Source organism: Durio zibethinus, chromosome 12, assembly GCF_047325235.1.
Source record: "Durio zibethinus cultivar Kanyao isolate XHJ-2024 chromosome 12, ASM4732523v1, whole genome shotgun sequence".
NCBI lineage: Eukaryota > Viridiplantae > Streptophyta > Magnoliopsida > Malvales > Malvaceae > Durio > Durio zibethinus.
The window spans coordinates 11,763,078-11,790,457 of record NC_143173.1 but is presented as its reverse complement, the minus strand read 5'-3'; the positions used below and the strand labels follow the sequence as shown (position 1 = coordinate 11,790,457).

The window sequence follows — 27,380 nt, the reverse complement described above, 5'->3', positions numbered from 1 at the left end:
GTAGTATCTATCCATCTTATTTTTATCTTTTATTTTCTTCTTCTTATTGGTTTTATCTTGACTTTTGATTTGAGAGTGAGAGTGCAAAACAAAAAATAATGTGTACCTTTGCCTTTAATCGCACTTTTTCTCGTGTGATTTTATGATTTTCAGCCTTAGCTAGATGCACGACACAAACAAATATAAAAAATGTGGACGAGGCAATACCTCTACCGGACTTGTTCTTTATGGCAAAGCAAACTCAGATACTGGAATTGACTGTAAACGCACTTCCTTTTATAATAGGATTTACACAACGTGAGGGTAAGAAATTAGGGGCAAAAGAAAGGTAAATTTGAATGATGCAACTCAAATTTCACTGCAGTAGCCACTTAACGTTTTTCCTTGCAAATGGAACTGCAATCTTAATCCAACATAAATTGGGAGTGGAAGAACCTTGGTTGCTGGTCATGCTTTTCTTTATTTAGTCATTCACTTGGACGCCAGAAACCCTTCTTGCCAACAAGAAATTGGCCTTGATAAAGGCTTGTTGACCAGTGAAGTGAACGCCGCACTAGATTGAGCCTCTTAATCATTTCCATGGTGTCTTGGACCAACAGATACCCACCGGGTCTCAGTACGCGATCTATTTCCACAGCTACGTCTATAATGTCACATCTGGCAGAGATGCAAAATCTCAGATCCGCATTCAACCGTGAATCCTAATAAAAAGGGCCAAGACTTCCCTCCCCTCTTTGTGAGGGTTGGGATGAAGGTCTATAGTACGCAGTCTTCCCTTTGCATTTTTTGTGGAGAGGTTATTTTCAAGACTCAAACCCATGACGTCACAAAGGAATAACCTTACCATTGCCCCAAGGCTCGCCCTCTAACAGTGAATCCTAATAACTTCAAAATTATAAAGATAATAATGCAGTTACTGGATTTAGCCATCTATTGGTTATTTACTCACCACTCTAACTATAAATCAGCATTAAAGCATAAAAATATTTAGATCCTTCCTTAAAGCCTTTAAGGTTTCAGAATAGCATACCTCTCTTTAAGGTTTCTGAAGAGGAAGCTGGAATGCAGTAGATCATAGGTTCGACGGTAAGTATTAAAAGACTCGCACCAGTCATGATAGACTCCGATCAACCCCCTTTCAAAAATAACGGATAAGGTATCTTCTGCACCAATTGGTACAACATTCATCACCCAGAGGGGTAACTCGTTAAGTGCCGCCGCAAATCTGCAAATCTGTAAACCGCAAACCCAATGTTGCTGTGAGAATTCTTTACCAGAGACAGATTAGCTCAATAGATCAGATGGCAGTGGAAATGAAACCAAAAAACTGGATGAGAAAAGACATTGGTAAAATCAACATTGCTCTAGTGAGACAACAAAACCATATCATAAGTCATAACTCATAATCAATTTAAGGTGCTAGGAATATTAATCATTATTTTAATTAACGATTAATACATTTGAGATTACAAAGTAAACAATAAAAACCACAGAGAAGTAAAGTAGCAGATATGCAATAAAACCCACTGCAAGAATGAAACCCAAGATTAAACATCAAGCAACTTTTTGTTTTTGACAAAAAAAAAAAAAGCAGCTTGTTATGTTTCTTACCCTCCATAACCGGTATTCACATCCATCACATTTCTTATCCTTGCCCAGTTTATAGCTAAACCATCAAGATACACACCGATACAAGTGCTGCCCAGTGTTTGGTGTCCTCATTGAATATAGCTTCAGCATCTGGTGCAGATGGAAGGCTTGGAGGCTAACTGCTAAGCCTCTGGGGCCATGGCGTGGACCAGCTGAGCAAATTACCCTTGCTATCAACTGGAAGTCTGGAAATACAATAACTCAGAGGCTCATACCTGTCACAGTGAATTAGACTTCACCAGGAGCAATTGCAACATAAATAGAGGCTAACACCACATATGCCAACATTATTTTAGGACACAATTCTCTTGTTTAAATTGCCTCTGCCTAGACATAAGAAGTGGAAGATAACATAGCACACCTGTGCACATTTTCAAGCATGTCTTTGAGTGTGTGCAATGTAAGATGTCGATAATACATCCTAAAAGATTACCATGAGACATTATGCTTATTTTTCTGATCGCACAAGGGTGGACGTTTTTCTTTAAGTTACTCATAACAGGAATATGAGGAAGGCTTTTGATATATTACAAGCCCAATTCCAGATGAATCAACAGTTTTAGCCACAACCTTCCAGCACATTGATGTTGTCAAAGCCACCATAGCTGAAATTTATACAGAATTCAGTCCAACTTAGCACATATGGATTCTACTAATGAAATGGTGAAAAGAAATAAGTGAGGTGGCTAATTATAGAAGGATAAAACAAGTAAATAAGGAAATTTAAATAAGGGAAAACAATTTTGTATTTCCTCCCATCAAAATAAAGCGAGAGTGGTATCCACACACTTCCAAACTTTACAATCTCTGTCATCATCTAGATGAACTGGAGTAGCAGGCCGTATAAAGAATCCACCTGGTCTGGTTCAGCTCCAGTAATGGTTTCCCACCTGCATTTTGCATTCAAAAGCAGCAAAAAAGTCTCAACGATCCAAGATATGCTAAAAAGGGAAAATTGAAACAATGAAAATAAATATAAAAACATGGTTGAACATCTGCTGAAAGGAATAAATAAAAGATACCATACCACACCATCCCCATCCCAACGAACTCTGCATCGTGGACAATGTATCAAATCAAATGCATTGTCTGGAAATATCAGCTTTTGTGTACCAATGACAGAAAGCATAGCAGGATTTCCCCTCTCAAGAGCAAAGAGTATCTGAGCTTCATGTTCATCCTTTGGGTTAAATGACATGGTAATTACATCTTTGTCCAGCAAATAACCACCAAAGCTAGCAACACCGCAGCCAACATCTAAAATAACCCTAATGTGCTTCCCCCATTTAATAGCTGGTAAAGTCTGGAGGAGAAAAACAGAAGGGGAAGGACGGAAATGAGGCTCAGAAGAATCTAACACAAGTATTTTTGGGGTCTACTCATCAACCAAGTGCACACCAAATTTGATGAACAAGTCAGCAATGAACTGTTACTTTGCAAAAGGATTGATATGTCAAGTTCGTACCTTTTTTATGAAATCAATATAGCTGGTAACCCCATTCTTAAACTGAGTACCACCTCCAGGGAAAACGAAATAATCGCCAGATTTACGCACCCAATTCTGTTCCTTCTTGTATTCCACAAGCTTGGGATGAGGAACAATGTCATACCAAATCTGGAGACGAGCAATAATAAGTCATATTACCCACATATTTAGCAAGTAAAACAGCATTAGAAATTTTTAGACATGACAAAGGTCTTTCATACTATAACTTTTAACACCCAGATTCACAAAATCTGTTCCTGATGAATATCAGCCTTCAATTCTTAGCATTTCACAATTCACATACATAATAGTAGTAATTCAACAGGCTTAAATTCGGTAAATTCAAAATTAGCTTCAATTAAAGTACTAACTTTTTTAAGATTAGTATCATAAAAATCGAATTATACAAGTCATTAGATCTTCAAAACTAATCCTAATAAATCAATTTCTCAAAAGCTACTCAGTGATATTTATTATCTAAGAAAATATAATCTTTTCTTGATTTTGGAAAGAACATTTAATACTTTTTCAATGATTAATAGGGATATGAATGATACATCAATGCTCACAAACCACTTGGGTTTAACTCGAATAAAACTCAAATTTAGTTTAATTATTGTTAAGTCGAATTTAAGCTCGAGTAGCTCGACTTATTGAGCAAGCCGAATTCAAGTGTGTCCGGTTCAAGTAACTTAAGAGTGAAATGGAGCTTTTAAATTTTAATGTATTTTTATTATTTTAATTAAAAATTACCATTTTACCTTTATATATATATATATATCAATTTAAGGTTGAGTTCAAATACATAATTAAGCTTAAAATCGAATATGAGAATTAAACTCATTTTTACTAAATAAGCTTAATCGAAAGAGCTTCAGCAAAGTTGAGCTCTAATTTTAAAAAAAATTAAAACTCAATTTTTCAGCAGGGAATTTCGAGTCCACCTATATCAATTCGGCTCTGATCGATTAAACTCCTAATGACTAATCCAATTTAGAGTCAAACTTTAAAATTAACGGGAAAAATAACAAAAATCAATTAAACAGATAAAAAAATAAAACAAATATCTTACCAAAAATAAAACATAGTAGTAGAATCAAACAAGCTCAAGCTCACCATGTCCCTGCTCTTAGGCCATTGAACCGGAACCTTATAACCAACCGGCAAAGGCACCAAACACCTCGGACTCGGACTCGGACAATGCCTTTCCCTATGCTCCATGTGCCTCCTCGATTTCAATTCCTTTCTAGCTTTCCGATTATCCAAACAGGGTATATCATCCTCCATCGCCGCACCTATTTTACAGATCCTCCATTTTATATCTAAACTCACATTCAAGTCCACGTCAGCTTCGGCGTCGTTTCTGGACTCCGATTTTGGCGGGGACTGGACGGTGTCGTTTGGAGATTAGAAGACGTGGAAATCGGAGGAGAGAGGGAGGGAAGGGAAAGGGGAAGAAGAGTTGGTTAGGAGGATTGTGAAGGAAATGAGGAGGATTGAAAGGGAGAAAAGGAAAGGAAATTTTCGTTCTTTGAAGAGGTTCGGAACGGAAATCGACATTTCCTTTCTTTTGTTTGGATTGAAGAGAAATGAGAGAAAAAATCAGCTGCTTTTTTTTTAACTGAGGAAGTTGTTAAAAAAACAAAAAGCCAATTTGGGTTCAGTTGGGCTTTGGATATCTTTTCCATTTTTATAAAATGGCCTCATGGATTTTATATTAAACCATACGTACACTCAAAAGAAGTTGATCACGAGTATTACGAGTGTTCGAATATTTAAATTAAATTTGATAATTTAAAATATGATATAATGATATAATTTAAAAATAATATGAATAAAAGATATAGAGATGATACGATTTAAATTTTTAGTAAAAATCATATATAAATTTAATAAAATTAAAAAATATAATTTATATTTTTATATTGATACGAATTGTAATAAATAATTTTTTATTTAAAACATGATATAGATGCATAAATTATTAATATTTACATTATTAAAATATATGAATTGTTATGTCTAACCTCAGAACCACCATCATAAGGTTCCTTATAGTTTTACTCTTAAGTTTATTTGACAATTAATTTATTATATAGAAAGATATCTTTTATTATTAGAAAAATAATATTATGAAAAATTGAAAAATTATTTCTAAGCAACCATGTTTAAGGGACGGATCCTACTAGAAGAATGATCTTTAAATGCTTAAAGAAGGAATATGTGTTAGAAAAGTGACAAAACAAAGGTGATTTTAAATGGGATTTTAGAGTTGTGATATATAGAGTATAGGAACAAAGAAGAAGAGAAGTTTGATGACAAAATATAATAATGAATTGAAGAATGAAGCTGTTCTTTTAACTTCCTTAACCATGAAGGCCCTTTGCATTGACATGTTTACAACATATGTAATTACCACACAAACTAATTACAAAACAAAAGTTTAAATAGAAAAAAGTGAAAGAAAAGAAAAATTAAGCCAACAAGGTGTGTGACATCCAAAAGAAAACCCAAGAAAATAAAAAATGAAAGCATGCAATAGATATCAACAACAAATTGTTAATTCTCTTTTTCTCTCTGCATATCTCTTTAGAGCAAATCAACAATACAAAGAAGTATATGCAACACTAACAAAGAGAAAAGGTAAAACTTATTGATAAGAGATTGATTTAATTGATAAATTTTTTTTTCGATATAAAGATCTTGATTTAATAGTTTTTTATTAAGATCACGTCGAATATATAATTTGCAGCAATTAATTTTAAGCTGTCAAGTACGATATATATTTTTTATTTTAAAAACTGAATAATTTATGAATCCCAAATTTTACTTACAAAAAATAATGGTAGGAACTTAAAAAAGAAAGAAAAATCCACATTGATCTTGACTTTTTCCTAGGATTAGAACAGGATAGGAGAAAATCCTCACAATTTAAAAATTATCTGTGACTTTGTGTTCTTTCCAATAAGAAAACAAACATTTTCATTTTGGTTTTTAGTACAAATATGTATAAGAGCTGAGCTCAAGCAACACCAGCAATTTGCAACTGGAGAACACTATGCTACACCCATGAAATCATCAAAAAGCAGGCACGTAAACTCATTCTCTCACTCTCTTTCTGTTATTTCCCACTAGGCGAAAGTCGTCCAAAGCTAACCAGCATGGCTTCAGGACTAGGCTCTTTAGGGCTGACAACACTGATCATATCATCAGCAAGAAACGCCTCAACACACCGAAAGAACTGCCAGCAGCTGGCTGAGCACGTGAAGCTAACAGGTAACTTGTTAGAGAAGCTGAAATCGACGGACTTAGTAACTTTGCCTTCCATTAAAAAACCATTGGATGGCCTGGACGAGGCCCTGAAGAAAGCGTTGGACTTGGTAGAGAGTTGTAGAGACAAAAGTTGCCTTTACATGCTTGCCAGGGGATGGAGCATCGTTTATCAGTTTCGCCAAGTACAAGCTGAGATTGATCGATATCTTAAGCTCGTCTCTTTGATTTCACTTGTTCATGAATTTCAAATGCAAGTAAGAATGAAACTGTTACCGTATAATTGGAAAGTTTTTATCTTGAAATGATTAATCAAGAACTTAGAGGAAGGCTTACAGGCAATGGAACAGGATCAAAGAGAACAGTTTTGATGAAGAGATGTAGAAGCCCAGAGTGTTATGTCAAAGCCTGACAGAACAAAGAAAGATGCAAATATGCTGGAAATAACCCTGCGTCGGAGATACCCTGAACTGGCATTCCAGGAAGCTTTGCAAGAAGAAAAAGAAAAACTCTAAGTGGAGCTGCAACGATCACGAACCATCAATGATTCCAAGCAATGCCGTGTGATTGAACATCTCGTTGATGTGACTGAAAATGTTGTTAATGTGCTTCCTGGAAAGAAAGTTCATAAGCTTCTTGTCAATGAACCCAACTTATGTTATAGCAGATCAGTAAGTACTTTAACCTGAGTCTAGCTTTTTCCTCATTCACCTGGGAAATGCAAATTCTAGCAAAATACTTGGAGACTGCTTTAGATTTAGTTGGTTTTTGCGAATATATGGGACAGGCAACATAGGTTGAAGCCCAAATGGCAGGTTGATCTATTCGATTGTTGCAGTGAACCCTGTTTAAGTGGGTTGCAAATAAAGTCTTGATAGCTTCAGCATATTTGATATCAACTCATGCTTTCCATGATAACTCCTAATATTTTCTTTCATGTCACAGGCTTGAAAACCTGCATCCATCCCTGTGGAGTATTTTCAGGCATAACTAATGCTGCGTCCAAAGAACAAATATGTAAGATTCTTCTGATTAACATGGTTAAAATGTTACACCAATAGCAGATGCAGATTCCAAGTCTGATCCCAATTTGCTAACACAGCTTTATGGGGTTGCACGATCCAATGGAAGAAAGAATTGATGAGAAAATTTGCAATTAAGGCATTGAATTTTGTTTTGCAGGGATGATCATGCGATGACTATCTAACCCATCTCATTTGCTGCTGTTATGCAATGGTTCAGGAGTGGCAGGAGCTTGAAGCCAGAGGCTTCGAGGGTAAGCACATGGATTCCTCATTCATAATCATCGTTCAAGTGATTATCTATAACATTGCGCCATTAGAAGAGCCAAAGATGTAAATGATACGATAGTGCTTCCAAACTATTTGGATTTGACTTTAATAAATTCGAATTCAATTTTATCATTATTGATGTTAGGAATTGATGTTTGAGATGTGAAAATTAACTGTTAATAAAAAAACTCATAAAAAAATAACTCATAAGAATTTGACTAATAGCCAAATATGATTATTAGATTAAAAGGGATAAAAGTTCACCACAAAGACTAAAAACTAAAGGATACAGAAACACCATTCTAAGAATTCTAATTAAGAATACAGAACAATAAAAGTTCACTACTTTAAAAAATTTATCTAAGAGATACAGAACTTAAAAAACAATCTAGAAGATTCCCTAAAGATAAAGAAAACTCCATTATGCCTTTTACCAAAGAATAATAGAAAATATATAAGCTAAGAACATCCTTCCAACCATGAAAACTTTCAAATTGCATTACTAGAATCATAACTAAAATCATGAGATTTGCATGTGAACATAATCTGCTCATTTACTCTTGCAGATTACATGATAATAAATCTGACCACAATCCCATCCATATTCATGCTCTTCTTTTTCAGCTAATGTGAACACAATCTCTCTATTCCAGTCCACCTTATTTATATATTTATTTAGTGGATTTGGATCAAGTATAAGCCCATCTTATTTTTGGATAAGTCAACCTTAGTCTTAGCCCAAGTGGTATGATGTGCATATACTCCGGTGTCAATCTCCTCTGATTAAAAAAGACTTATTCTTAAGTCTGAACTAGTATTCTCTCAATGATAAGGTGACAAATCAACAACATTGAAGGTGAAAGATACTGCATAAGTATCAGAAAGCTTTATCTTGTAGGTATTCTTCCCAATGCATTGGAGAATTCTAAATGGACCATCTACCTTAGGTAGTAATTTGCAAAACTTCCCTAGAGGAAATTCTTCTTTTTGCAAGTTAATCCACACTAAATCATGTTCTTTGAACTTCACATATCTTCAATGCATGATTATTACCCTTTTATATTTCTTATTTTCCTACAAAATTTTATTTTGAACCTATTTATAAAATATTTTGATACTCTTGGCTTTTTCTTCTACATCTCTATCAAAATTCTAATTAACATAAAATTGAATTAAATACAAATGACAGATTGCATTCTTACCAAGAACAATTTCAAAAGGGCTGCAACCAATGAATAGAACGACTCTTGGGATAAAGCTTATGCAATATTGAATGTCCCTCATTGGTGATAAACTAGTTGGTAACTTCTCCTGAACAACTTCTTAAAATTCTATCAATAATGGTTGTATTACTGCAAGGGACTCTTCACTATTTTTATTTTCCTCAATCAATACCAATGCATATATGGTACCACCCATTTTAATTTTCTTTTTGTAATTGACCTTGATAAACAAGTTGCTTCCTTCCCTTTTGGTTGGTTTGGACATTACTATGGGCTTGGTAGGGCCAAGATGATTTTGCATCCATCCTTCATAAATGTGTAAGTGTTACGGTAACCATCATAAATAACCCTCATATCATAATGCCAAGGTCTTTTGAGTAGTAAATGACAAACATCCATCAGAGCTACATCACATCATACTTCTTCATTGTAATTCTTTCTAATGCAAAAAAAGAACCAAACACCTCTTGCTCACCTTGATTTCATTCTCTTTTTACAGCCAATATAATTTATATGGTCGGGGTGATCCACTGCCTTAAGGCCTAATTTCTACACCATAAAGGTAAAAACATTTTCAAAACTTCTACTATCAATTATAATATCACATACCTTCCCACGGATAGTACATCGAATGTGAAACACGTTTTTACGCAACCAATTTTCTTCCTTAGCAGGTATGATAATCAAGCTGCATTGTATGACTAATGATTCTCTCTAATCGCCATAAGTCACATTTTCCTCCTCTGCAAGGTTTTGATCCTCTTCAGCCAACTCCTTTTTATTTTTCTCAAAATCTTCCTTTACTAGAGTCACAATCTTCTTATTTGAGCATTTTAAGGTAATGTGTCCAAACCCTTGACATTTAAAAGACCTTTTGGTTTATTCATTAGACTGAAGCTTCCCTTATTGAGACCCAAATCTGAAATTGCTACCACTAGCCTCCTTTTGCTGTCTCTCCATCCTGAGGGCAAGCTTGCATACATCATTGAAAGTCTAATAGGATTATTGTTGCACTACATTAGCTATCTCAATCTTCAATCATTCAAGATATCAGGCAATAGTCTACTTTTTCTGTTCCACCAATTCACATTTTAACTAAGTTGGTCAAACTCAACCGTATACTCCTCTACTGAAAGATCTCTTTATTTCAAATTATGGAGCCTAAGGAAGACATATTGTCAAAATTATCTAAGAGATATTTTCTTTTCAACTATCTTTTTATCTTATCCCAAGTTGTAATTTTTCTCTTCCCTTTTCTTTCCTTTTGCTTATTTAGATTTTTCCACCAAAAAGATGCATGCTTTTTAAGTTTGATGGCCACTAGCTTCACCTTGTACTGTTTAAGGGCATCACGATATTCAAATATGCGTTCTACCGTGTAACCGATCTAAAAATTCTTCAAATTGCATCTTTCCCTCGAACTCAGGAATTTTTATCTTTGATTGAATATGGTAAGTTGAAATTGAATTATGCGTAAATAATCTCTAACTTGCCATGGGTGAGATTGGGTGCTATCATCAGAATCGCTATTATTTTCACGATATGGATTGGTTTTGCTTTCATTTTTTTTGTTCCTCATTCGTTGCCTCATTATCTTCTCTCTTTCTTTTTGTATATACAGTTGATGTTGTAGTTGAAAGATCTGTTACCTCATCTCTTCTATGAGAGCATCCATTGGGTCAACATTGGTAATTACTGCAATATCGATGTTGGCTTCAACCTCTTCTATTGGTGCTTGACGACGACGATCTGCCATAGCTCTAATACCAATTTGATGCCCGAAATTGATATTTAAGATGTAAAAATTAACAACGAATAGAAAAACTTACAAAAAAGATAACTCACAAAAATTTGAATAATGACAGAATATAATTATTGGATTAAAAAAGATAAAAATTCATCACCAAGACTATAAACTAAAGGATACAGAAACACCATTCTAAGAATTCTAATCAATGATATAAAACAATAAAAGTCCACCACTCTAGAAAATTCACCTAAGAGATACAGAATTTAAAAAATAATCTAAAAGATTGCCTAAGGATAAAAAAAAACTCTATTATGCCTTCTACTAAAGAATAATAGAAAATATATAGACTAAGAACATCCTTCCAAACATGAAAACTTTCAGATTACATTGCTAGAATCATGCATAAAATCATGAGATTTGCATGTGAACATAATTTGCCCATTTATTCCTACAGATTACATAATAATGAATCTGACCATAATCACATCCATATTCATGCTTTTTTTTTTCCAACTAATGTGCACACAATCTTCTTATTACAACCCACCTTATTTATGTATTTATTTAGTAAATTTGAACCAAGTATAAACCAATCTTATTTTTAGATAAATCTGCCTTAATCCTAATCCAAGTTGTATAATGTGCAGACACTCCGATATCAATTATTAAATTGAACTCGAACAACTCGACTTATCAAAAAAATTGAATTCAAACCTCCCAATGTCCTACTGAAGTAACTCATAAACCTAATTGAACTTTTATATTTTAATATATATTTTAATTATTTTAATTAAAAAATTATTATTTTATTCTTATATATGAATTCATGTTTGAAATCGAATACAAATAATCAAATTTAAAGTTGAACATGAAAATCTAACTCGTTTTTTATTTAATAAACGAACCTAATAGAATGAACTAGGGTTAATCAACTTTTATCTCAAGTTCAAACTTGAAATTTAAAACTAAATCAAGCTCAAATCGAGAGCAACGAATTTTAAATTGAGCTTGAACTTGAATTTGAACTTTTTACTTTATCAACTCGACTTGATTACAGCCCTAATAAGAATGTTAGACTAAGCATTTCTTTCGAGTATTATATTTTCTTTTCTTGCTTGACACAGGATGTGAAGGGAGAAAAATAATTCCTCCACCATACCAATACATGAAGCCTTGAACCTCCTCAAGAAACTAAAATAAAGTTACTGCAACATGTACAAAATGTAGATATTTATTCACCAATGTATCATAACTTATGATTGAAGTGTTCAGTTTTTGTTGCAAATCAGTAGCATAATGTTGAGAAAAAAAGATACTATAATGTTGAGAATCTGACGACTCCTACATGAACCCTTCAATCAGAAAAAACCATCATACCAAGAAATCTTGTTGCAGCAAAATTGGTTTTGTGTTAGCAATGGAGTCAATCTAGAATGAAACTCTGCTACAGTAGTTGTCGCCGTAGCTGAAAATCACACTAAGAATGGAGTGGCAACAAGGAAAAAAGAGTAAGAATTACACCTTTTTTTGTTTATTGATTAGCAAACTACAATTCAACTGTGTGGGATGGTGAATCATTGTTCCCTGGCCAAAAGAGCCATCGGAACAGTTGCGACAACTTACTGGTTTCAGGCTTCTGCTTTGGCTGATCAAGATTGACATTGCAAAGGGTGTTGTAATCGTGCTTTAAATGAGGATGCACAATTCTGTCCTGAAAGTGTGATGAAAGTTATAACTATTAGGAGTTAAGTCATTAGTTTTGTAAACATAGAAGATGGTCGATTATAGTACCTTGAAAACTTCGAATGGACAGAAATCAGTACCATCACAACCCTATTCATGAAAAAGCATCATCACTATCAAATTAATATTAGAAGATATTGACATAAGCACAAATAAGAAAGGTGCTTCCAAAATAATATAATAGTGCGGCATCCACAACAATAAGTTCTAAGCACTAAGAAACAAGGAAAAAGATCAAAATTAAAAGATGAAAATTGTGGCAGGTGATTATGATATTCTAATATTTGTGATGTAATCATCCCTTTTTCCGATAGAAGATGACACTAAAATTCCACATTGTCCTAACTAGTAAAAGACAAAAGAAAAGGACTTTTACTTTCTGCTGGTATAACCAGTGAATCACTGAAAGACTACCACTATGTTTGAATAGACATTAGTAAAGGAAAGAAAAAGAAAAGAAAGTTTTTTAAAGTAAAAAAAAGGATACATGTACCCTTTTTTTGAATTTTAACAACCGTTGTTTGGATAAATAATGAAAAGGAAAAGAAATATTTCATTATAATATTTTTTTCCAATTATAACCTTTTTTTTTTTTATAAAGTAACACATAATATACATATAAATCTTTATACCTAGTTTGTACAAATAAATCTTTTTTGAACAAAATTGAGTATATATAATACGGTATGTTGTATTAGCTAGTTATTGATTTACTCTTAATTTTATGTTTAATTCAGTCTTTTAATTTATTCTGACAATAATTTGACTTGTTTTGTTGTTAAGACTTGAAAAATCATAAAATATTTATAAATTGTGATATTATATAAAATACTTTTAAAAGGAAATTATATTTGTAGAATGTGTCAATTATATAATCAAATCTAATACATTAATAAAAATATGGATATAATAGTTTTTTCATAAAAATAAAATATTTTCAACTATCCTTTCCTTAGCTTTTCTCCCAAATTGAGGTATTAAAAAGGTGAGGATTACAAGGAAAACCAAAAGTTATTAGGTTTCCATCTCTTTCCTTTCCTTTAAGTTAAAAGTTTATCCAAACAAAGGAATGGTTTTACTGTTTTCATTACTTTCCTTTATTCTCCTTTCCTTTCCTTTCTTTTCCCTCCTCTCAATCCAAACATAGTGTAAGAGAAGAAACCAAAGAGTCCAAGAATAGCTTACAGGCATTGGGATCGGATGCTCATTGTGTAGGACTTGCATGAAGTATTTGCTTGAAGAATTAGTGGGACAGCTGTATAAGACTAGCATATTATTCCCAGCAAAAGGTGCCACAATGCTCCCTCTCCAATTTCTTTTATGAGGAGGCTTAGAAGGGAGACCCAAAGGCTCCTCCCTTTGTATTCGCTGGAAATCTGCAATGCTTAAATAAACACCAAATTATCAGCATATAGCTAAAAGCCTACACAGATGCACATAATCATGCTTATAAGTACTTTAAGTATAAAAAGATATCAAGGATGCAATGATAAAAGGCTGAAACCACTGACCAGATCCTTCAAGGAAAAGCCCAAGCAAGCATGAAAAAGGAACCACAGTTTCTGCATGTGCAAAACGCAGTCTTGCCTTCTCATAACTGCCAGGAGCTTGGTTATCTACACATAAAGGAAACACTTGGGAGTCAATGTCGAAAACAAGCCGTTATCAAACAACCTTTTGCCTTGTATATCAGTAATCCATAATCACAAGAAAAACATTTCTGACCTGTTTTGGGTTCAGCAAGCTATCTAGAAACTAGGCTAATAAATGGCAACAATAACAACAGTATGCTCTTGATTGTTTTCCCTACTGTATTCTCTAGAATAAAAACTTGTAAAGAAAAAGTTATAGATAGAAGAAGTTAATTACATAATGCATATGCTCAGATGGTATAACATAATAGTCGCAAATGCGAATTATTCTGTCCTTGCTAAACCTGGTCTGTAGTTCCTAAACTAAGAAAGAACAGCATCACTACAGGATATAGTATGAGAACAATTTATAGGCAATTCAAGGATAACCATTTCTATATATCTCTCACTTCTTGACATATAAAGACTAAACAACCAAAATCTCATACTAATATTACCTTCTTTAGCCTTGATAGCTTGGTCCATGGATTGCACGACATCTTTCAGCAAAGGCACTCCCATTCTATAATTTAAGGATTCACCGTAGCCCTTCAACATAAACACCTCTAAATCATCCGTCCACTCAAGCAAAGCAACCTAAATATTTAGACAGCTTTTGTGGGTGAAAAATCGTAAAGCATGGAAGATACCAAGATTAATTAAATGTATACAGCTAAACTGACATGACAGATAAAAGGAATAAATCATGGGAAGCATATTCCTCAAATTAAAGATCTTTTTTAATTTTCCCTGCTTATCAATATGAATATTTACTTAAGGAACAAAGACAAATTAATCGAAACTAACAAGACATTTATCTTAATAAAGCCATTTTCTTCTATGAATTTATACATGTGGAGATCAGGAAACTTATATTTATTAGATTATATATTCAAAGATGAAAAAAAAAAAAAAAAAACTGTATAAAAGGTTTTAGCTGCAATAGTATAATCAATGTTTTTGAAAAAATATCTATATTCCGAAAAATGGTTAGGGCTCAACATATTTAAGGATATTTTCAATACGAAAAGTAATTAGATGTGCATAGAAACTATACCCATCTTTCAAAAGAACAGATCTTAACTCCAACAAAATTGTTTATACTGTTTTCTTCATAAAGTGTAATGAGGCATGAAAATACCTCATTGGGACTGAAAAGATTGCAAGCTTGATCAGTTATATCCAACAAGGACGTTTCCTGCCATATTGAAAATCCAATGGAACCAAAAGAATAAGTAAAAAATTCAGTTGATAAATACTAGAACTTTCTGATTTTGAAAGGGTATCAATACATTTAATATTACCAATTTTGACCAAAACTTTGACCATTCTCTAGAAGTGATAAATTTTCACTGATCATTGCTTTTATCAAAAAATTATAAATAAAATTATACTTACTGATTTATTAAATTTATCATGAACATTAATAACTACAAATAAAAAAATTTTGGAATAGCAGCAATGCATCGGCATGTTGCTAGTGAACTAAGAAATTTGCATGAAAAGAAGATGACTACCTGTTTGCACAGAAACCAGAGAGAGGATATATCCTGTCTTGTGAAATTGAACTCATACCGCTTTGCTAATGCACAGGTAATCTCAGCAAGGATTGGTTCTTTCAGCTTATCAACAGCAGGCTCTTGGTTTTTCCTAAAGTCCTGCATTCATATATCCATTTTAAATAAGCAAATGAAAAAGCAGACTAATTAAATTACAGCATAAATGAACTATTATTCAAAAGTTGAAGGTTAGATGTCTAAGAGATAAAAGTACTGATTGTGAAGTATGGAAATAATAAGGAATACAATAGAATGAATGTTTGACCAACATAAAATTCTTAGAAAATTTTCTTGCACTAAACTTTTTAAATTTGAAGTAGCAAAAAGTGTATCATTATAGAGATATGAAAAAACTAGAAACACATAAATATATTAACTACACTTGTGTTGGTGCTTTACTAATAAGGGAGAAACATCACATATACCTTATAGGTTTGACAACAATCAAAAAACCTCAGGATTATGTCACTTGCACGACTTTCACTTGTAACAGCAAAAGCTCGATAACGCCCTGGCCCTAGACTTCCTTTGCCACTAAATAGTCCCATGCCAAATGCCACAGCACTAGCAGAAGCCCGAGGTACCTTTCCCACAAAATAAGAAAGAAATGCACATGAGTTCTAAATAAATCAAGAAAAACAAATATACCAATAGGCCAGATTCAGAGCTGGAGTCATAAAATCAAAAGTAATGAAAACTGGCATCATTCAAGAATGAATACGGAGACAAAGAAAAAGGGGTTACGGAGTAGCATCCATATATTACACAAGAAATTCTAAAATAAAGAGAAAAAGTTTGTGGAATCAAGTTGAAGGAAAATCTTTGAATAAAGCATTTATATAATAGAAGATAAAATTTTAAACACAGAACCAACCTGCGTAGTCTTTATGGGATACACATCAGGGTGGTATTCCTCATTAAATATATCAGGAAATCTTTCCCTAACCCTGATTCCAAGCTGATACAATTCCTCCTCTCCTTTGCTATCCAATTCTCCACCCTTCAATTTTCCTTTCCAGGGAGATTCCCATTTCAGTAACCACGCAGGGACTTTCAGTAGGGACAAATTCTTTTCTTTAGCATCTTTTAGACGTTCCTGTATATGAGAAGCCAACTTTTCCAACTCTCTCATACGCTTCTTAGTAGGAGAACGAGTTCCATGTCTTGCCTAAAAAATTTGAATTTGGATTAATCTCCCTTTTACGCTTAATCTTCTAACAAGAGAGTTTGGGCATTCAACAAGTAATACAAAACCACACAAAAAATCTCAATGATAAATAACAAAAAGAAAAGGCTACAAAACAATGAGTCTCAAATAACAATTCAACAAGAACAAGCAGCCTAATCACTTGCTATTATGATTTGGACAGGAAATATAACATACTAGCTTCAAAATATGCCTTTCAAAGAGTAAGAAAATCTTAAAGATATCCGAAAAAGCTAAAAATCTAAAACATCACACAACACTTAACCCGACTTTTTCATGCATCAGCAATCAAACTTTGCAGTATTATTCTAAGTCATTAAGAATTTCAAAATGCCATCCTAATTAAGCCTCCGGAAAAAGCACATCATAAGTGCATTGCAAATTGCCCCTATACAAGTTTCCCCTAAAAAATTTTACTACCAACTCACCTAAACTAACAGGGAAAAGGCTTAATTTTTAAAAGTATTCACACCACAAACACCTCTAAATTCATATCATTCTATTATCTATTTCCTTTTTCAATTCAACCGCATCTCTAGCTATCAAGAACTAAAAACTCAAATTTCATGAAAATAAAATAAAATTACCACAAGATTTAAGTGGATAGGAGTACATCCAACAGGAATATCAGAGGGTACGAAGGAATTGTCAACAATATCTTTCACTGCACCATATCTGCTCCAAAAAATTTTTTTTTAAAAAGAAATAATTAAAATAAAAATACAAAGATAACGGAAATTGCGATTCGACGGAGAGCGAAAGAAAGCGAGACCTTGTCACAGTAGAGAGGTGTTGACGAACATCGAAATCTTGATCGGCTTTTGAATTCGAAAATAAAGTTAAAACGAGCAACAGAATAGCCACCGAAGGCATCTTCTCCGGTAACCTTGTTGGAAAATTAACTGGAAAATGAAGCATTTATATTTTTGAAAGACCAGCAAGCGTGTGACACATAAAAGCGATTCATTTCCACGTTCTTCAAGAAACGCTGCCTCTTATTCCGTGCTACGCGCCGTATGGTAATAAAGCATCTGAGCTGTTTCTATCGTTGATTTAGAATACATCGCCATAATCTCAACAATTTTGATCAGAGTGCTATTAAAACTGGCAGAGGTTGCTTTTCATGTCTCATTGCCGCGTGGCGCTGGGCCCTTTCAACCCATGGAAAACCGACAAGTGGACATGTCAAAGCTCTCCACGTGGCAGTTTACAGCAATTTGCTTGGGAGGTGGGACATTACTGGCCTTCTCTTTGGGCCCTTGGATCCATTATTGAGGAATCACGGCCACTTAAAGTGTGGTTTGTGCCCAGGGACCATGAAAGCCCATATTCAAATCTAGGTGGCGGTCTCGAGGCCCACAGAATCAGGAAAAGGGCAAAAGTTGGATGGGTTTTTGTGGCTTGATCCGGTTCAACTGTCACAAAAATTTTTCGGTTTGCCACAGCTCACATATCTTACTTGGCTGGCCTATTTAGTATAGGTGGTCACACCATAATCTTAGAGATATAAAATAAATTCGTATTCAAAATAATTTCAACTAAATCTGAAATAATTTGAATAAAAAATGAATTTTAACTCAATTTAAACTCAAAAATCATTCTAAAATAATTATATCTTATTTAAAATATAAAATATCTAAATTATTTCGATTTAAAATGATTCAAATTAAAGATGATAACAGTTTAAGATTAGGTTCAAAATTTTGAGATATTATATAATATTATAAATTTTTAAATTTTAATCATAATCTTAATCGAATTTTTATATGATCTGATTTGATTTAAATTAAATTTTATCAATTAAATTTATTGATTTTTAAATTTAAATTTTTTTATTTTTATATACTATTTTAATATAAAATTTTAAAATATTTAAATAAAATTTGATATAAAATTATTATTTTTATTTTATAAAAATTTTAAAAATATAAAATTAATACAAATATATAATTCGATTCAGTCATTTTTTTTCACCTCCTGTTTTAAAATTCATTTTAAACTATATATATATATATTTAATATCTCAACTTAATTTAAATTGAATAAAAAAAAACATATCCAAACTGAATACAATAATTTAAATCAAATTTTATTTTTTTTTTAATTTTTTCACCCTAATTCAATTTAAAACAATTTGAATTTATCTAAATCCGACATCACGCAGAAATGATTCGTGAGCAGCAAGGCAGAGGTGGTTTCTATTCGAAATACTTTTCTTGAATTGATCTTTCTAATAAGCTTTCTCCGGTCTGAGAATGATTTGATTTTAATTGACTAACAACTATAAGAAGATGATATTTTCATAGATGAGAACCACCACAAACACACCGATGACTTTGACAAGATAATGGTCATTGACCCAGGGATTGTTTTCCACTCATGAAAAGCACAAGGAAACTTCAAATTATCAATACTCACTTTAGATTGGACCTGTTGAAGGTTCGAATTATCCGTACAAATTTGAAATTTTATTTAAGTTTTAAAATAATTTAAATAAAAATTAAAAACCCAAATTTACACAAAATTTTTATACTTATTTAACTTTTAAATCCAATTTTAAATAAAATATTTAAAACTTGAACCTACCTAATACAAATTTACTATATATATATATATAAATTTATTTATTTATATATATAAATTATATATAAATTAATTCATAAATATAATAAAAATTATATATTTTTTATTTATAATTTATAATTTTCATTTTTACATATATATATATATATAAATTAAATATAATATTATTACATTTAATTTAACCACTTTTTTATTTTTTATTATATAAATTAAATTTACTATGTAAGCTTGAAATTTATTTTTTTAATTTAAATTAAACTTTGAAAATTTTTTAATCCCCAACTCAAAACCAAATATACACACACATATAAACTATTAATATTGAACATGAAACAATGAAACCTAGACATTTCAAATCATAACAAATATGAAAAAATATATATATAATCTACTAAATAATCCCCAAGCTTTTAACTTAATGATTAAAAATATTTGAAAAAATATTAAAAATCTGATTTCGAATCAAAACTTTACTAAGAATTTATCCTCCTAAAATAACCCAAAAAAAAAAAGTTATAACCTACTAAACCCAACTCATAAACACCTCTACTCCTGGCCATATGGTTAGGTTCCAGTTATTATCAAACTTTTCCTTTGAGCTATCTGCTTAACGTTGCAGGATTTAAACGAAGAATACTGTCATTAATGCGGCACACGAAAAAGAATTTTGATTAAGAGGACTTATATCCCTTATTAGCTCTTATCATCAACACAAAGTTTCTGCACTAATTATACAGCTTACAACCAAAATCTCTCTGCAACGAACCACTGACACAAGACCCTTATAGAACAACCTCTGACGTGGAACCAGGCAGCCGGTCCAGTTTCATGCAATAGCTTCCGCTTCTTCATGGAGAAGCATCTGATCAAAGTGCCATACTCCTGAATATCCACCAAGGACATTAAGTTCGGGGAACCAGGGAACCAGGAACATGTAAAGAATAAAAAATAGATGAACAAGATGAAAGCATGGTGGCATAGAGTAAAGGATTCATACCATGTCCTTTGCCAACTCTTCTCAACTGAGCCACATATTCTGATATTTTCTTGATGGCCTCCACCTACAGAGAAAGTAAGGGAGGATCGAAACCGTGAAGCTATTTCTGTTGTTATTTTGCAACATTTTTATAAAAGCAGATTTTATAGAACCCAAAACTGTATTTTACCTGCTCAGCTAAGTATTTGCCTTCAATGAAATCTGTCAATTGCGGATCATGGTTCCGTTCAGCCACCTGTTTACCACAAAGCCTTGACCATTAGTTCAACGAAAACTGTTTGTTATCATCTTAGAAACATCCACAATGTAAAACAACATGGCTGTTGAACATGGTTTTGTCCGATGATTTCGTAAACCAAATCAATGAGACCTTAGACCTTATTAACATGTTAAAAATCAAAGCGTAAACAGAAAACGGGATAGCAAAAATAGAAAGAGAGGAAAGTCTTACACTCTGCAAGTTCAAGAGCTTTTCATTTGTTAGTTTCTCCAGGGACAAGGCAAGCTCCATTGCTGAACCAAAGAATCAGATACAATCAGTTTCAACAACATACAACATACAACATACTAACATCGAAAGCACGGTTTTACCACTTTTGACTTATTTGACATTGCATGCTCTCCAATTCAGCGTTAAGAAAGATGAACAGATGATATATCACACGAAATTCCAAATACTCCATGGATGATATATCTCTTTGTTGTCTAGATTCCTAATATATGAACGCATCAACCATACAGATTTACAAACATTTACAAACATACTTTTCCATAGCTACAACGTGATTCTATATCTCATTGCTTTGTTCATGTGGATATATATTATCTGAAGGTGAGAAAAAACAAGAAGGCAGCCAAATAAGAATTGAAACACGTTTTACCTAACCAGCCACAAATCTAGCTCTAATAATTTCAACTCACCATACAATGCATCTCCTTTCTCTGCATGATCAAACTCAGAGAGGGGCATCAATATGGACTGCAGCTTCACTTTTCCACCTCGTTTGTTCTTATAATAATAAACAATCCGAATCACGAAAACAATAGCAGAGACAAAAGAACAGCAAAAATAAGCAAAAGACAGAATAGATCAAAAACCTGGTATTCCATCAATTTCTCAGCATGCTCTCTCTCTTCTAAACTCGATTCCTTGAAGAACCTATTCACCAGAAAGCCTCAATTTAGCTCAAAACCGAAAACGGGTACCAAAAACCTCAGCAAAATCGACAGTTTTCAAGAAGAATTACTTGGCAAGACCCTTGAGTGCAATGTTGTCCCTATCAAAGTAGGCAAACATAGCATGGTAGACATAGGAGACATTGTATTCGACACTGTCATTCCAAAACAAAATGAACAAAACATTAGAACATAAGCATATACATATACAAGTTGTGTAACAAAGTAGAGTACAGCAAATCAGAACCTCATCACTTAAAGCCATAGCCATCGAATATAAGCCCAAGTTTAATATATCAGAATCCATTCAAAATTTATTCTTTAAAAGGAAAAAAAAAAAAAAAAAAAGAGAATCTTGAGGCTAAATCCTAGTTTTGACCGGAAATAAAGTGCATGGAATTCGGTCATACATTTAAATTAGCTTCATACAGAAGTAAAGAACAAGAAAAAAAATTATTTTTTTGACATAAATAAGCAGATCAAAGCATAAAAGAACCTTCTTTTTCTCAAGAATCTTAAAACTGAAACCTTTTTCTCAATACAAAGTTGACTAAAAATCTAAAAAGAAAAGAACCCACTTGATTTGTTCGTTGATAGCAGCTTCACACTCATCGGTAAACTTTTGACGAGCCAGAGAAACTTGAGGCAAAGTGGGGACAAGATCAAGCTCCTTCTTGACTTCCTCAAAGGGTGCAAAAACGACACCGGTTAGGGGCTTGGTGTTGTGTCCTTTGGTAGCGCAAAGTACAACAGACCCAGTTCCATTTCTTGGAGAAGAAAGCCGAAGAATTGAAGAAGAAAAAGAATTGAAAAGGGAGGTCTGAGATGAAGAAATAGAGGAACACAGGGGACCCAGATTTTCCACTTGAGGATTCAACAAAGAAAAGGCTGAAGCAGCTTTCAGCAACATGGCTCAAAAGAAAAAATGAAGCTTTTGACGAAAAGGGAAAAGAAAAACAGAGATTTTTGCAAACCGTGGAAGATTGAAGAGGAGGGAGAAGAATTGGAGGGTTTTGAATGGTGAAGGGAGTGAGAGTAAAAGCGTGGCTAGTGACAGGATAGTACCATTGATTGATGACACGTGGACGGTGGGAGCGTGGCAGGCTCGTGGTTGATTTGCAGATATTAATCTAGTGTCTTGGGGGACCATGTGATCCAGAAAAGGTTCTGCTTTTGCTGTAATCTTTGCTGTAATCATTCGGAGTCTTGTTGTCTATGTCAAAAGGACACGATATGTAAATATCAAAGCAATTTTTTTTATTTTTTTAATGAAAAATTCAAAATTAGATAAATCGTTAAATTTTTAAAAAATAAAATAATATATATTAAATTTTACGTTTTAAAAATAATAATTACAATCCATACGTTCGACATGATTTAATAAAAATATCATTGACTAAATTTGAATTCAAAAATTTTACATCAAACAGAACAATCCTGAGATAAAGTAATTGTTATCTTTGTAGTTGTGTGACAAAAGAGAAAGATAACGAAGTTGGAATATTAGAACAATTTTTCTTTTTTTTTTTTTTTTGTTTGGTTTTGTAGTATTGTGATATTTGAGTTTGATACTAATTCAAGTGTTGTAGTTTGTATCTTTTGTTCTTTTCTGGTTTTTATGTTTGTGTCACCCACTTTTGATCGCAAAATTTTCCTTTTTTTTTCAAGAAATAATGGTAAAATTTTGTCCTTTTATTTTTTGTAATGTAATATGTTTATATATTTTATACTTTATCAAACAAATTTTTTATTTTATAAGCCAGTTAAAAGATTATCATGTATATTTTTTTATTATATTAATTTTTTTAAATATATTTTTCTCATATATGTACTAACTCATAATTTTATTGGTGAAAATTTTAAATTACATTATTTATAGAATTTTAAATTTCCTCAACAATTTATTCAATAATTTATATATATTTATAAATTTTTATTATTAACATTTTGATAGAAAAGAAAGTGCTAATATAATTTCAAAACTCCTTATCATTATCAATAAAAGGTTGGTTAAATTAATAAGAATTATTTTTTTTTATTTAAAAATTTTAAGTTTAAATTTAATCGATAATTTTTTATTAAAATTATTTATTAAGATTATTTTAAATGTATAACTTGTATCCATTATTTTTAAAATTGTTTAATATAATATATCTTAGATTTAAAAATTTAAACAAATCTATCAATTTTGAATTTTTCTTAAAAAAAAAAAAAAAAACCATATGATTTTTCTTCTATGTACGGATGAGAGGAAACTTGGTGGAACTTGGGGAAAGGAGCTTTTATAGAGTTTATAGAATTGTTAAGGGAATATGTGAAACGTTTGACTTGATTAAATTAAGTCAAATTTGGAGTATTTATTGAATAAAAGGAGCTATTTTAACTATCACTGATAATTTTTTTTATAATATTGTAATTTAAAATATAAATATAATAATATGATATAAATATTATATAAAAATAAAATAAAAAATTTATATGATTTAAAATTATGATAATAATTATATATATTTAATAAAAATTATATTTTATATTTTTATATTAATATAAATTATGATACATAATTTTTATATAAAATATAATATAAATATATAATTATAATATTTTATATGATATAAATATATAAATCATTAAATCTATTTAATATTTACTTTTGTATTTTGTTGTTTGTTTTTTTCCGCCCTTTTTTAGTCTACTCTATAGTCTGGACGGATAAAAATATCATTGGTTTCCTTTTTAACTGTTCTTCAATGGATGGGATGTGTTAGAAAAGAAAAGCATCCAAGAAAGGGTTTGAATAGGGACAAAAACATTTTAAAACAGAAGGATATTGGGAGCTGCAAAATGGTTTTAGTAAACAAAAACACTAATTGATCTCATAGAATAGGCAAAGTGGAGGCCTATCACTTTTTATTAGGCTAAATGTGATCGTCAATGTGGGAAAAAAGAACCTTAGCTCCACTTTTATCTTAGTAAGTGTACATTTCAATGTTGATTATGAGTTATGATTGAAGTGGCCCATCTAATTCCCTTATTATCACTACCATCTAACAATAATTGTTTTTTATTTATTTTATAAAAATTTATAAAATATTATTTATAATAAAATTTTTATTTTTGCAAGTAAAATTAATATGGTGATATATGTCATTATAAACGAAAAAAAAATGAAAAACTCAAAAATTGATTCAAAATTATAATATTTAATTTGTTATGAATTAATTTTTTTAACGCGGTTTGAGTTAAAGTCTAATATTAAATGTATAATTCAATTCGGATAAAATTTTAGATCAAAATATGAAAAATTAAAAAAAATCAAACCGAATTTAATTATATATTTTTATTAATATATATTTTAAATTTTTATAAAATAAAAATAATTATTTTATATATAAATCTATTTACATATATTAGTATATAAAAAACAAAAAAAAAATAAAAAAGTGACAAATCGAATTGAATTAGTAGGATATGGTTTAGATCAAATCAATTTTAAAAAAAAAATCGATTCGGATTCAGATCAGATTTAAAAATTCATAATATTAAATATTATTTGAAAATATATAATTGAATCTAATTAAATCTAAACTGTTATCACCTCTAATATCACTTAAGATATATTTAAAAAATAAAAAATTAACTAAAAAATTACACTCATATTATCCTATTAATCTCGTCTGTGAACTAAAAAAATTCATTAAAAGTGCATTAAATAAAATTTTTTATTTTATTTAGGTAAATCATACTTTAGAGATGTTGCTTCTTTTTAAATGGGCTTCAACTAAAAGCCTATTACCATAAAAGCTATATAAAGATTAGCCCACCTTTGAAAGGCTGGGAATTCCAATTGGAGTGTCAAAAATACTAGATGGGCTAGCTTCTCGAAAAGAACCCTAACATGTTTGGGCTAGCTGAATATGGCTTTGTTGGGACCCAACATAGATGCCCTTAGGATCTCTAACATGAGGTCCTTATTTCAATTATAAGCCCAAGAGGTCCCTACCACATTTTGCCTCCACAAAATGTTGAAAGAAGCTTTGGACCCACCAATATGTATATTTTGCTGTACTATTTTTTAATTATTTTTAATATACTTTATATGGCATGTGATTGTGTGTTATCCTACCAATTTCATTGGTAAAAATTTAATAACTTCAATGCTAGTAGGCGAGATAATATATATATATATATATTCTCATATTTAGATTATCGTAATAAAAAATAAATATCTTAGAATATATATATATATATATATATATATATGATCTTAGGTCTTATCTTAAATTTAAATTTGTATAGGTTACATAATCATCAAGTTAATAAAAATATATTAATAGTGTGACGCTCCTAATTCTATGTTTAAAAAATATATAGATATGATATAATATATATAAAGAGATTTAAATTTAAATTTGTGAGACTTCTTTTATTGGATAAAATCATGAGATTTTTGTATCAAAACGAATAATATTTTATAAATTAGGTATCAATTTTTACAAATATAATTAATTATACTTCTTGTATAAACTTTTTCACATACTTATAAATTTATAAATTAACCTCATATACATAAAAATAAAAAATCGGAATCCAATCTTAAATCTTTACTATAATAAAATTTAATAGACCAAATAATTGTTCCTTTTTTAAAAAAAATTAATCTATTTTTATAGTAGTGTTATTTAGTTATTTTTTATTTTTAAAATTAAAATTAAAATTAAAATTCAAACTCAAAACTCAGCAATTTTGAAGTCGATTTTAGTGTCGATAAGCTAATAGTTCAATGATAAATTGTTCATTATTCGCTGGTGTAAAGAAAATACAACTTAAACAAAAGGAATTGAAAAAGAGAAATTGCACAACAGCCAAACCCCAACAGTGAGATTACCATTGATCATGGTAAAAGACAATCAACTTTAATTACGACCGTATCATGACAGAAAAAAAAAATGGCATCTCGAAAATAGACCTAATTCATTGCTACGAAGCTCATTTAATGCACATGCATTGGAGGTCTCATGTTTTTCCTTGTATGGTGGTGAAGATGTCTGTTTTTCTTCCTAAAATATTCTTTGCCTTAAATCTTTTGCAGAAAAGTTCACAGAATTCGAACAAGAACAAGGTTCTTACCCCTTTTTGACATGGTCTCACCTCCCTAGAGCTTAGCTTTTTGATAAATAGTACTCTTGATGTTATCATTAGAGAGGCCACCCGATGGGGCACTCCGGACACAAACTTTGTTTCTATGGTCAGCCATAGTTGACAAGTAAAACCAGTGGGAGATGAGTTTGAATAAGTAATATAAAATCATTTTGATGATGACCTAATTAATGTAAGCTCGTTATAACTATTCACTCAATCAACAAAGTTAATTTTTATGTACGTTAAGTAATTATATGTTCGATTATTACGTTACTATTAAAGTAAGTTAATAATCAAACTCATCATTACAAATAGATTCTTTTTCGTTTTAAAAAAGATTTGCTCAACTATTTTTACTAACGTCTTATCAATATATAATTTCACAACAAATCAATTAATTTTTAATTTATTTAAAATCATTATATATAATTATCGTTTACTTGATATCATTAAATGTAATATATACTACTTACTCATATGATTTTTTTTTCGAGTTTCATATGAATTTATCATTAATTGTTAAAAGCCTTGATCACATCATTGTTTTTTCTCTCATATATAAGGTAAAAAGAAGGTTTAGGTATAGTAAAAATACTATATCCTTCTTCCTCAAGCTTCCTTAGCACTCTTAATAGTTAACATTCTTCTTTCTAAAAAGTTAAATATTTATC

The 27,380-nt window shown here is 31.3% G+C and overlaps 2 protein-coding genes and 2 pseudogenes across 14 annotated transcripts; 1 reads left to right on the top strand and 3 right to left on the bottom strand.

Annotated features, from left to right (window-relative positions):
* Positions 1-254: 254 nt before the first annotated feature.
* On the bottom strand, positions 255-4,744 carry LOC111296932 (putative methyltransferase PMT23; annotated as a pseudogene). Its single transcript, XR_016325888.1, has 8 exons — positions 4,253-4,744; positions 3,116-3,265; positions 2,683-2,953; positions 2,438-2,540; positions 2,084-2,255; positions 1,612-1,865; positions 1,031-1,225; positions 255-657 (listed from the first exon to the last, which is right to left on the bottom strand). The product of XR_016325888.1 is annotated as a putative methyltransferase PMT23 (transcript).
* A 1,305-nt stretch (positions 4,745-6,049) lies between these two features.
* On the bottom strand, positions 6,050-17,876 carry LOC111298017 (uncharacterized). 12 transcript variants are annotated; one of them, XR_016325885.1, is made up of 14 exons: positions 17,584-17,809; positions 17,399-17,486; positions 16,479-16,772; positions 16,030-16,188; positions 15,563-15,703; positions 15,187-15,243; positions 14,504-14,642; positions 13,926-14,030; positions 13,600-13,790; positions 12,463-12,504; positions 12,295-12,382; positions 10,571-10,681; positions 7,118-9,882; positions 6,050-7,018 (listed from the first exon to the last, which is right to left on the bottom strand). XR_016325885.1 is itself a non-coding variant. In XM_022892694.2 (12 exons), exons 1-12 carry the CDS (start codon positions 17,727-17,729, stop codon positions 10,647-10,649), a joined length of 1,485 nt encoding a protein of 494 aa, XP_022748429.2. In that variant the 5' UTR covers positions 17,730-17,809; the 3' UTR covers positions 10,051-10,646. The 12 variants fall into 12 exon arrangements, 8 of the variants coding, with proteins under 8 accessions (XP_022748429.2, XP_022748430.2, XP_089596704.1 ...); XR_016325886.1 differs by having other exon boundaries at positions 7,118-7,402; XR_016325887.1 differs by lacking the exon at positions 7,118-9,882.
* LOC111298019 (protein MID1-COMPLEMENTING ACTIVITY 1-like) lies at positions 6,298-7,765 on the top strand (annotated as a pseudogene).
* A 2,139-nt stretch (positions 17,877-20,015) lies between the features above and the next one.
* Positions 20,016-22,571, bottom strand: LOC111296028 (ferritin-3, chloroplastic-like). The gene is made up of 8 exons (XM_022890035.2): positions 22,146-22,571; positions 21,639-21,722; positions 21,490-21,550; positions 21,313-21,400; positions 20,843-20,904; positions 20,561-20,626; positions 20,392-20,455; positions 20,016-20,276 (listed from the first exon to the last, which is right to left on the bottom strand). Exons 1-8 carry the CDS (start codon positions 22,475-22,477, stop codon positions 20,221-20,223), a joined length of 813 nt encoding a protein of 270 aa, XP_022745770.1. The 5' UTR covers positions 22,478-22,571; the 3' UTR covers positions 20,016-20,220.
* Positions 22,572-27,380: the final 4,809 nt, after the last annotated feature.

Bases quoted from the DNA above. Each gene is read 5' to 3' on its own strand.
- LOC111296028 (XM_022890035.2), bottom strand. From the start codon at position 22,477: ATGTTGCTGAAAGCTGCTTCAGCCTTTTCTTTGTTGAATCCTCAAGTG. The intron at 20,456-20,560 runs GTAAAATACAGT...CTTTCTCTGTAG, and splicing joins GCAAATACTTAGCTGAGCAG to GTGGAGGCCATCAAGAAAAT. The intron at 20,277-20,391 runs GTATGAATCCTT...GTGGATATTCAG, and splicing joins AAGAGTTGGCAAAGGACATG to GAGTATGGCACTTTGATCAG.
- LOC111298017 (XM_022892693.2), bottom strand. From the start codon at position 17,729: ATGCTTCATTTTCCAGTTAATTTTCCAACAAGGTTACCGGAGAAGATG. The intron at 17,487-17,583 runs GTCTCGCTTTCT...TTTTTGGAGCAG, and splicing joins CACCTCTCTACTGTGACAAG to ATATGGTGCAGTGAAAGATA. The intron at 16,189-16,478 runs GTTGGTTCTGTG...TTTGTGGGAAAG, and splicing joins ATCCCATAAAGACTACGCAG to GTACCTCGGGCTTCTGCTAG.